This window comes from Lissotriton vulgaris, chromosome 12 (assembly GCF_964263255.1).
Source record: "Lissotriton vulgaris chromosome 12, aLisVul1.2, whole genome shotgun sequence".
Classification (NCBI taxonomy): Eukaryota; Metazoa; Chordata; class Amphibia; order Caudata; family Salamandridae; genus Lissotriton; species Lissotriton vulgaris.
In genome coordinates, this window is record NC_141700.1 from 805,528,759 (window position 1) to 805,540,775 (window position 12,017).

At 42.5% G+C, this 12,017-nt stretch overlaps 1 protein-coding gene across 2 annotated transcripts in view; it reads right to left on the reverse strand.

The window, feature by feature from the left end:
- Nucleotides 1–3,228: 3,228 nt before the first annotated feature.
- CLDN15 (claudin 15) overlaps nucleotides 3,229–12,017 on the reverse strand; it is a 167,738-nt gene continuing 158,949 nt past the window's right edge. For both annotated transcript variants that reach the window (XM_086946264.1, XM_086946263.1), the window contains one exon: nucleotides 3,229–4,439. In XM_086946264.1, the coding sequence (XP_086802390.1) occupies nucleotides 4,316–4,439 (124 nt within the window). In that variant the 3' untranslated portion in view covers nucleotides 3,229–4,315. The remainder of the gene's footprint in view (nucleotides 4,440–12,017) is intronic.

Genomic DNA, 12,017 nt, shown 5'->3' on the forward strand with positions numbered 1-12,017 from the left:
GCCAGCCAGGATTGGGTGCTTCTGATCGTTGAATTCAAGAGCATGATGTCTTTGGGTGATTGTAATTTGAGATAAAGTTGGGTGTCATCGGCATACATGTGGAAGTGTACATTGGATTCTTGTAGCAAGGTGGTGAGAGGTTCCATAACTAGGTTGAACAAAGTTGGGGATAGGGAGGATCCTTGTGGTACGCCTAGCGATACAGGTCTTGGCGAGGACATCAAGTTGTTGCTCTTGAATTTCTGCGACCTGTTGTGCAGAAAGGACGTGAACCACTTGAGCACAGTTCCAGATAGACCCATTCTTGTGTTTAATAGTTTGAGTAAATTCTCATGTTTGACGGTGTCAAATGCAGAGGAGAGATCAAGGAGGATGAGGAGGCAGGTATCGTTTTGATCTAGGATTTGAAGGGCGTCGTCAATTATGTGAGTCATAGCAGTTTCAGTACTGTGATTTGCTCGGAAGCCTGATTGATGAGAGTTGAGGAGATCAAACTGATTAATGTGTTTAGTCAATTGTATTTGTGCACATTTTTCCATCAGTTTGGCAAGAGTCGGAATATTGGTAATGGGACGGTAGTTGTTTAGGTCAGAGGGGTCGGCGGTAGGTTTCTTTAGCAAAGGTGTGACTTGTCCAACTTTGAGGGAGTCGGGAATGGTCCCTTGTTGAAGTGAACTGTTAATGATTTTAGTCCAGAGTGGAAGGAGCGACGGGGTAAGGTCTTTGACAGCGTTAGCAGGAAGGGGGTCCGTGAGGTGATTGGATGGTTTCAGAGTGCTGAGCAGTCTGCCAATTTCTTCTTCCGTGTAGGTGACAAAGGATGACCATGTGGCATTGTTTTTTGGTTTAGTGGGTGCTATGCAGTGGGGTTTGGAGTAGAGGCTTGCGTCAATGAGGAGATCATTCTTTATGTTGTCGGTTTTTTGGATAAAGAAAGAGGCGAAGTCTTCGCAGGAGGGAGCTTCGCACATAGTGCTGAGAGGTTGGGGTTGTTCCTTGGATTGTGTTCTGATAAGCTCAAACAGCTTTCTCGGACGATTTTTGGCTTGGTTGAGCTGACGGCTGAAGAAGTCTGATTTTGAGCGTTTTATTTTCCTGAAGTAGGCATTTATCTTTTTCTTCAGGGTTTTTAGGTTCAGTGCAGAGGGAGCTGATCTCCAGGTGCGCTCTGCCATTCGCATGGCACGTCTATCGTCATTGAGACTCCCGTCGTACCAGGGATTGGAAATTTTTGCGGAGGCTTTTTTTAGCTGCAAGGGTGCGACTTCAATAATTATTGAGGTCATAGTGTTGAGATAGTGATCAGTCAAGGATTGGACGTCCTTAACGCCAGTAGGAGGAAGTAGTAAGTTGCAGCTGTTGGGGGGTAGAGAGTTTGAGTTTAGTTTTTTCATGTCTCTTTTCCAGACTTTGGGCCTGGAGGATTGAACAGGGTTAAATTTAACTTTTTCATTGATGAAGAATGTGATAATATGATGGTCTGACCAGTCACAGGGTTGGATAGATTCGAGTTGGATAGAGGCCTCTTTGGAGATGATAAGGTCGAGGATAGAGCCTTTCTCGTGTGTCGGACTGTTGCAAATTTGAGTGAGGTCAAGGGCGTTAAGGAAATTCTTCAGACCTTTTACCACCGCATCATTATGATCGTTCCAGTGGAGGTTGAAGTCACCAAGGTATATTTGTGTGAGTTGTCGCCCGGAGTTGGTTGAGATCATATCCATGATTTGTTGGGAGATAGTAAGGTTGTCGCCGGGTGGGTGGTAAATGCCGTGAAGAGAGCATATCGGTTTGCCCTCATTGATAATATCGAGGCAGATGTATTCACAAGAGGTTGGGGAGGGTAGGGAAGGGGAGGTTACTTTCAAGATAGAGAGGTTGCTCCTGTATATACATGCGATTCCGCCACCTTTTGTTTTGCCAGACCTGTCAAGTCTAGTGATGTGGTAGTTGGGGGGAACCAGAATGTCCATTATAGGTGTATTTAACGGTTGTGTCAATCCCGTTTCACTGCTGGTTACTAACTAAATTAAGATTCAACCAGATTCATTCTTTGTTAAATGATTCCAAGGTGTGGGCTAATCCTGAAGATTTGCCACTTTGTAATTGTGATAGCTATTCATTGCAGGACACTTTACATTTTATGTTTTTCTGTAAATTTTATTCTCTGCCCAGGAAAAAATATATCACCCCGTTGCTCAAAAACAAGGGGTTTGTCCAAGTCAAACCCGCTCTCCTTTACTTAAAACAGTTAGACTCCCCACTAATAATGTTCGGTGTTGCAAATTTTTTGGTGGCTGCTTTCCGCCTCAAAAAAAGTACCAGGACTAGACAAACTAACAGCACTGGCGTTAACTTATGACATTTTTGAAATTCTTTTTTACCTTTTTAAAAAAATGTAAATATTTTAATTTCTCATTTTTAATAGTACTATCAATTGAATGTAATTGTATTCCCTGAACATGTACTCGTGCCTACTGTGTGCTTTTTATGATTTTTACTAATCGAAATAAAGTGGTTTTGAAGTGAAGGTGTAGAAGATTCTGTTAGCCACGTTTCAGTCATGATGATTAAGTCAAGATCCAATTTTAAGATGAGATCAGCGATTGCGGAGGAGTGTCTAGCGGCTGATCTGCAGTTGAGGAGAGTGCATTTGAGACGGGGTGTGTCGAGGGTGGAAGGGGGTTCTAGAGTGAGGGGTCTTTACTCAGGTTACTATGGATAGCGATTCTGTTGTTCAGTGTGGGGGGTCTAAGGGGATTGGAGTGAATTGTAGGAATGGCGGTGAGAGTGTCTGGTGTGTTGCTATGGGGAGCTGGATCGTAGGAGCGGAGGAGGGTGATTGTGTCGAGGTCCGAGAGAGGGTTGCAGGAGCGATGGGGGCGGTTTTCGCGGTTGTGAACAGGGATTGAGGTCCAGTGCGGTGGGAGTCGAGTGCGAGAGTTCGCCGCCCGGGTGGAGGACCAGTTGGGAGGGGTGGTGATGGTGGAGGCGCGTGAGGGGTGTCTGGTGTGTGTGCTGAGTAATTGTTTGATGATGTGAATGTCTTGTTTGATCTGGTGGAGGGTGTTGGGTGAGGGGTGATGGAGTTTGATAGACAGACAAGAACTTTACTTTTATAGGGACCTGTGCACAAGGTTAGTGCAGCCTGGGAGACGCCCCCAGCTAGTCCCAGGCAAAATAACTTTATATAAACAAATATCCTTTAAACAAAATAGACAACCAGTCGAGTTAGAAAAAAATACACAGAAATATTTGTATTCGGTGTGCAGCAAATTCTTTGTCGAAATCACAGTCATGAGATAAGCGAAAGCTGCACAGAGCGAGCCTGTCCAAACTGCAGGTTTATCAAAATCACAGACAAATCATGGGACGAGCAGACCTCATGGATCCCATGACAAGCAAACATACTCCAGGAGTAGCCTTTTCTCATTGATTTCCTATATTTCCATTCATCTATACATTAAATATACATGTGGCCAGATAGTGCAATAGGCTGAAGACCAAAGCAACTTTCTGACTGCCACTGGCTTGAATATTTACATAGCTTTACATCTAGACATCAGAGAAGAAAAGGTTTATAATGTAGATCACTTGGGCCCGCGCTGCCGGGGATCCAATCTTCTGAGGAACATCTGAAGCTTGATGATCACCCAAGTCAGACACACAACCAGGTGTTACCGCAGACGAAGCAGGTCATGCCGGTATGCCGTAAGTGCATCTCAAACCTACAGTGATTCTACGTAGATACAAACAGTGATTATAGCAGACCAGCACCGTCTTAACGGGAATATTGATTCTCAAGATCTCCAGGGTATCAATGAGAATCCCTCCAGAGCTCATCCATTGGAGACCAGTCGCTGCTTGTCATTGGTCGTCATCGTACATCTGTATCCAGGATACAGAGGAAGAGGCGGGCACTGGGTGATCCAGCACATAGAAAGATTGATATAGAGTGATCGCCCAGCAGTTGACAACAAAGAAAGAGAGCATACAAGAGGACTTCCAAACAAGTGCTTCAGAGTACAATCCTCTCCCGGAAGATATTCCTGATAATTAATTTTCTACGAGCAAAGTACGCCTGGGGTCTTCGCGAACACAGTCTTAGGTGGGAGTGGACAGATGCAGGCTGGTGTGAAAGAAATCAGATTTTCTTGAGATATTAGTGCCTCTGAAAGGTGCCTGTGGCAGGGATAGGGTTAACCTGTCCATGAGGCTGGTTGGAAAATCTCCAAATTTTCAGACTGCCATGTCCACCTTGCTGTCTCTCTTGGTGCAGGAGCACCTGTGCTCTGGCTCAACGTCCAGCCTCCGTACATTAGACATAGGCGTTCTTCCCATATTTGCATATGCTTGTGTTGGAGTCGTATCGTGGGAGAGCAACTTGCGGTGCTGTCTTTGCGGACGTTGACGCCTTCGGGGCCTGGTACTGGTAGTTGTAGCTAAAGAGGACACAAAGGAGGATGTAGGTTGAGTCAATGATTTTTTAATGTTTTTTAATAATCTGTTTTATTGGTGAAAACATAAACAACAGCCCAGGCATGCATTGGCGTCATGGCACGCATGAGATGAACAAGTACATGAGCATTATGAATTGGTCGATATTACATTGACGACATTTTTATAGATTACATCAATAACATAATGATCCCCGCTTGGAGGGGGCCCATCAACAGTGAGCGCAGTCTCAAGTCTCATTTTGTCACATCGCAATTCATCTGTTGGAGACACATATATATCTCCTCTGTATTTGTTCCACATACCCCACTTGCGGTCCCACTTCCTAGGGCATCCCCTGTGTTTGAAGACATCTTTTTCGGCTATCATAGCTCTGTCCATGTCAGCTACCCGGTCACGAATACTAGGCATCGCTCCCACACCCCATTTCTGTGTGATGTTGCGTTTTGCAATGGCCCATTCCAAGGAGGCCCATGTTTTCTCGGTCTGTGTAAGGTCGGTTGCGTCCCACACATTGAGTAAGCAGAGTTTTGGGGAGGACGTCAACATCTCACCCCCAGCCTTTCCCCTTCCCATTTGTTGCGTAATGGCGTCCCACTATGATCAAGCTGGTGGCAGTCCCATATAGTGTGAAAAAAGGTCCCCTCCTGGCGGCATTGTCAGAGACAAAAGGGTTCTGTCCATCTGCCCATTTTGACTAGAATGCCTGCCGCCAAACAGGCTCGATGGAGGATATTCAGCTGGACCAGTCACAGTCTCATGGGAATGGCCACCTCTCTAGGGGAAGCCAAGGCATCTTGCCAATCATCGTCCTTGAAAATGCCCAGGTCCACCTCCCAAAGTTGTTGCAGATGCCCGAAAGGGTCCGGTCGGTTATTAATCAGTTTTTTGTACGTGAGGGATATGACTTTTTTGTTCATGGGATCTAATAGTAACTTATCTTCCAGGGGAGAGGCCTCAGTGAAGTGGGCTACCCTTTGGAAGCACTGCTTTGAGTGCGTGGCTAATCTGTAAATATCTGAATGCTTCGGTCTGTGCAAGCACGTACTTCTTCTGGAGGTCTGGGAAAGTGGCTAGTCTCCCCGAGTTCCACAGATCACCGACAGTTGAGATGCCAATCAGGTTCCACTTGTCAAACCCTGGGGAGGTACTCAGGCGCCCGAAAAATTTGGATTCCCATAGTGGTGTAGCAAGAGTAATTCTATTGTGCCAACCCATTTGTTTATTGACCCTATGCCAAGTTTTGATAGTGCATGCAGTGGGTCCAGTCATATTTATCTTTCAGGGGTATGTGTATAATGCATAAACAAAGAAAGAGATAGGGTAAAGTATCACTCTTCAAACCCTTCTAATTATATTTAAACAACAAAAGAGTGATCATGGGTGTATATCCAAATCAAATTAAAGGTTACACTCCCTAAAGAAAGGAAAAGTTGGGAACGGGTTAGTGAGGGGACAATTCTTGTTTAGTATGAAGAACCCTCACTCACCACCCTGGGTGGTGACATGCTTCATCATAGATTTCCCACCGGGTAGACCGAATGTCTGCTCGGTGTGTTTCAACGCCTGATATTACAACGGAGCTGGTTTTTGTGTTGTGAATAGTGCAAAAAGTGGTGGTGTTAAAAGAAAGCAGTCTGTGTCTCGAAAAAAGACTTTTTATTAAGAGACCAGCTTGTGTTCTTTAAAAACAAGTGAAGCGGACGCCAAAAGATCACAAACTTGAACCAATAGTGTCCTTAGTGTAAAAAGATTATGGTCGACATGTTTCTGCTCAAAATGGCTTGCTCAGCTGAGCTTTCTTCAGGACCAGAAAAGACCCCGGGTGGTATACACACGCTAAGGCGTATCCTGACCATCAGGGTTGAAATTTGCTGTTGAAACAAACTCACGGTTTTGTGGACAGTCCTGGATTTTCCCAGCGTCCTAAACCTTGTAGACGTGTTATTTCCTGCTTCTGTGAGCTCACGGCGGGAGTAATCTTCACGCCAGATATAACTTAGAATCTGACGACAGCCCTCCTGCAAACCTTTATGCAGCGTGTCTGTGGCCCGAATGTTGAGCAGAAACATGTCGACCATCATTTTTTACACTAAGGTCACCATTGGTTCAAGTTTGGGACCTTTTGGCGTCCGCTTCACTTGTTTTTCATGAACGCAAGCTGGTCTCTTAATAAAAACAAAAACCAGCTCCGCTGTAACATCAGGCGTTGAAGCACACCGGGCAGACATTCGGTCTACCCGGTGGGAACCCTATGATGAAGCATGTCACCGACCAGGTCGGTGAATGAGGGTTCTTCATACTAAACAAGAATTGTCCCCTCACTAACCCGTTCCCACCCTTTTTCTTTCTTTAGTTTGTGTATAATGCTCTGTTATATCCACCCTGCCCCATGAGCCATCGGTCAGTGCGAAAGTTCGGGACTTCATGATTCCCATGTGCCCATCGGTTGATCGCCACTAACTGAGATGCTTGATAGTATGTTTTAATGTCGGGTAGTGCAATGCTCTCCTCTTACCATCCTGCCGAAAGTTTGTTCATAGCAATCCGTGGTGCAAGGCTATCCCATAGGAGAGCGCGCACGGCATTGTCGATGCTAGTAAAGTAGGAGTCAGGGACTTTATTGGGGGTGTTCGAGTCAATGCAGTGCTTTCTGCCCCCTCCTTTACTACCTTTTTATATTAAATACCAAAGGTTTTTGCGGCACCACAGGTGAAGCTAGGGTTTATGGGCCACCCAACAGTCGACAATGGTGCTACACCTGCTCTGTGGCCCGAGGAGCTGTCAGCAAGACCTTTTGTGTGTGCGTGAAGGAAAGGGGGTTGCTCAAAAGGAACACTTCAATGGTTTGTGGGGAGCCCCCTTGTGCTTTGAGTGCTTCTGAGGGTACACAGACAAAAAATCGACTACAAAATATTGAATGGACATAATATCGAGTTTAAAATATAGGCTGGACAGAATATCGAATGGACAGAATATAGACATCAAAAATATCGTTTTGAAGGTAAGTAATGTAATATCGAATTTTAAAATATAGATAGTCAAAATATCGAAGTACATAATATAGGTTAAGAAAAATATCGAAATGTTAATAATATCGAATTTTTGATAGTGTATTTTATGTGTTAAAAGTGTTTATTTATGTTATAATGTAATTTAATTAATGAATTTAATGTTATTTAAATTTTGCGTAATTTAATTCTGTAGCGGGTTGTGGGTTTATAGGGGAATAGGGTGGGAAGTAATTTAATTATAATTAATTAAAAATGTAAATGTATTTATTAGTATTTGTTTATAATTAATTGTTAATTAATTTTTATTTAGTAATCAATTACATTTTAATTGCCAATTAATTTTATTTAATTGATTGATAATTATGTTAATTTAACTAATTTAATTTCTGTAGCGGGTTGTGGGTTTATAGGGGAGTAGGGTGGGAAGTAATTTAATTATAATCAATTAAATATGTTAATTTATGTAGTGTAATCTAATTATAATTAATTAAATATGTACATTTATTTATTGGTATGTGTTTATAATTAATTGTTAATTAATTTTTATTTAGTAATTAATTACATTTGAATTGCCAATTAATTTCATTTAATTGATTAATTGATAATTATGTTAATTTAACTAATTTAATTTCTGTAGTGGGTTGTGGGTTTGTAGGGGAGTAGGGTGGGAAGTAATTCAATTATAATTAATTAAATATGGTAATTTATGTAGTGTAATTTAATTATAATTAATTAAATATGTTAATTTATTTATTGGTATCTGTTTATAATTAGTTGTTAAATTATATTTTTTTGGTAATTAATTAAATTTTAAATGCCAAATAATTTTATTTAATTGATTAATTGATAATTATGTTAGTTTAAGTAATTTAATTTCTGTAGTGGGTTGTGGGTTTATAGGGGAATAGGGTGGGAAGTAATTTAATTATAACTAATTACATAAGTTAATTTTTTTGTGTATTTATTAGATTTAATTGTTAAGTAACTGTTTAATTAATAATTAATTAATTGTTAATTTGTAATTAATTAGTGTTAATAGATAATTAATTGTAATGATTAAATTAAATTAGTATTTGTAATTAATTAATAATTATATTATATTAAAGTGGTAATTAATATATATATATCTTTTTAAATAATATATGAAGTATCTACTTTCTCTACTGTTGCATTCACTGGAGTGGGAATAGTAATTTTTACCCCTACTCTATCCAACGCTTTCCCTACTGTTGCACTCTCTGGAGTGGAATAGTAAGTTTTACCCGTACGCTATCCAATGCTTTCCTTACTGTTGCACTCTCTGGAGTGGGAATAGTAATTTTTACCCCTACGCTATCCAACGCTTTCCCTACTGTTGCACTCTCTGGAGTGGGAATAGTAAGTTTTACCCCTACGCTATCCAACCCTTTCTCTACTGTTGCACTCTCTGGAGTGGGAATAGTAATTTTTACCCCTACGCTATCCAACGCTTTCCCTACTGTTGCACTCTCTGGAGTGGAAATAGTAATTTTTACCCCTACGCCATCCAACGCTTGCCCCACTGTTGCACTCTCTGGAGTGGGAATAGTCATTTTTATCCTTATGCTATCCAACGCTTTCCCTACTATTGCACTCTCTGGGGTGGGAATAGTAATTTTCACCCCTACGCTATCCAACGCTTTCCCTACTGTTGCACTCTCTGGAGTGGAAATAGTAATTTTTACCCCTACGCTATCCAACGCTTTCCCCACTGTTGCACTCTCTTGAGTGGGAATAGTCATTTTTATCCTTATGCTATCCAACGCTTTCCCTACTGTTGCACTCTCTGGAGTGGTAATAGTAATTTAAACCCCTACACTATCCACTGCTTTCCCTACTGTTGTACTCTCTGGAGTGGGAATAGTAATTTTTACCCCTACGCTATCCAACGTTTTCCCTACTGTTGCACCCACTGGAGTGGGAATAGTAATTTTTACTCTTACGCTATCCAACGCTTGCCCCACTGTTGCACTCTCTGGAGTGGGAATAGTCATTTTTATCCTTATGCTATCCAACGCTTTCCCTACTATTGCACTCTCTGGGGTGGGAATAGTAATTTTTACCCCTACGCTATCCAACGCTTTCCCTACTGTTGCACTCTCTGGAGTGGAAATAGTAATTTTTACCCCTACGCTATCCAACGCTTTCCCCACTGTTGCACTCTCTTGAGTGGGAATAGTCATTTTTATCCTTATGCTATCCAACGCTTTCCCTACTGTTGCACTCTCTGGAGTGGGAATAGTAATTTAAACCCCTACACTATCCACTGCTTTCCCTACTGTTGTACTCTCTGGAGTGGGAATAGTCATTTTTATCCCCACGCCATCCAACGCTTTCCCTAATGTTGCATTTTCGGGAGTGGGAATAGTAATTTTTACCCCTACGCTATGCAACTCTTTCCCTACTGTTGCACTCTTTGGAGTGGGAATAGTAATTTTATACTTCCGCTATCCTACGGTAATAATATTGGATATATTTTAATTATATTATGTTATTATATATATATGTTTTAACAAATATGATAGTAAAAAAATTTTTTATAACTTTAATTAAATATTTAATTATCATAAGGTAATTTAAGTATTTTTAAGTATATTTTAGTAAATAATTTTTAATTTAAATTTAATTTAACATTGTTTTTAATAAAGTCGATATTTTGTTGCCGATATTTTTGGTACTCTATATTATGTCCCTCGATATTATGTCAGTGGTCCGCTTCTGAGCATGGGGAACCTGGCAGATGCCTCCACCTCGACTTTGATTCCCCACACCGACTACCCAGCAGTTCATTCCATAGGGGGTCTGAAGCCCACACACTAAAGTCTGGACTCACCTTTCCATCCCTCTGGCATTCCCCCAGTATGGCAAAGGCTTGGGGGCTGTTTTCAGTGGTGGAGGGGCTACCATGACCACACCATGTTCCATGGCCACACTCTAGCTGCTATCTCCTGTAGTATGGGGCTGTTCTGAACATGTTTGACAGGGCTGACTTTAGGTTCAAGTCTGGTCCTGGCCTAAAGATAGTCTCTTACAATGTATATACATTAAAACTGAATCAGTGCAAATGGAGAGGTTACACCTACTTTTTTTGAGAAATGTATTATGTGCTATTCAGTGTCTAGAAAATGTCTGTGTGGCACGTCCCCTTTAAAGATGACTTTGGTAGATCTTCCAAAATACTTTTTGGGGGAAACGTAGGACAAGTGATAGCACAGCGGGTCAATTACAGTACTAAAATCGACTCCGAATTTAGAAACAACTTTTGAGGGTGTTCAAGAGGCAAAGAGGAGTCTCGACATGTTTTCAGGGCGCTGGGAAAGGACCAGTGGTCTAACCTGTATCTGATTTCAGGCAGTTTTACAGGGACAGATTCCAACAAATTTTGCACACTGGGAAAGCGGCATTGGCCAACGCTGGATAGGGTGTAAACACAATTTAACATCGGGTGTTGTGAGACCCCAACCATGACTCTGCCACTAGCTGCACGAATTTCAGACCCCCAAAGGAGTAAAGGTCAAGGCACTGGTTCTGGTGGATTTGATTACCCGCTCCTAAACAACAATCATTGTCACATTTCACATTCGGTATCAGATCTGCATTTGTCGCAGCTTTATGAAAGTTGTCAAGGATTGATCCATTGCATCTCACCCCCCTTCTGCCAAAACACATCTGTGTCGGATTGATTCTTAAAGGTGCTTACAGTAATCTACACTTTTAGGGGTCAGTTTTAGACAATTGTCATTTCTTCCTCTGTTGTTCTATTGTGGTGCCCGTATTTATGTAGAGAAACCATGGGGCATAATTACATGTTCTGGTGCATCTCTGCAAATCAGCAGGGATGCGCCAGAACAGATTCGTCATACAATCCCCTCCTTCCGCCACCACAGATGCGCCCCATTGTAAATGCGGCGCACCATGGTGCAAGGAAGGGAAGATGCGTGACGCATCTTGTGGCGTATAGGCGGCGCATTGCTGGAGTCGCGTCGCAAGCGCGATGCAACTCCTGCAATGCACAGGGGCCACCCATACTCAACGTGGTGAGTCACTCCTTACGCCTGCTTCAAGTAGGTGTAAGGATTTGACGCAGCAGCGCCGTAAAACTGACTCAGTGAAATCTTGTAGATTTCACTGCATCAGTTTTACGGGGCTTTTCTGCGAGGGAACGCCCACCCTGCGACAGAACCCCCACATGAAACCTGACGCAGGTTTCATGTGGCGCAGGGCTTTACAACGTGACGTATCTGCCTAGATGCGTCATGTTGTAAATAAGTCGCAACGTGGCGCATTGTTTACGCCGCCGCTGCGTCTCAAAAGTGACGCAACAGCGGCGTAAATGTGTCGCAAGGGGCTTGTAAATCTGCCCCCATGTGCTCATAATGAGCTACCATGGGCTTCCACTGAGTCAAAGTTCTGTCCTGTTGAGACTGTGATGGACTGACTCTGGGGTCTGACAGAAGGAGGCCCTGTGGTCTCTCCCAGGCGTCAAGTCAGACCAAGGCAAGGAAGCGTCTCACACCAAGGCTCTGATGG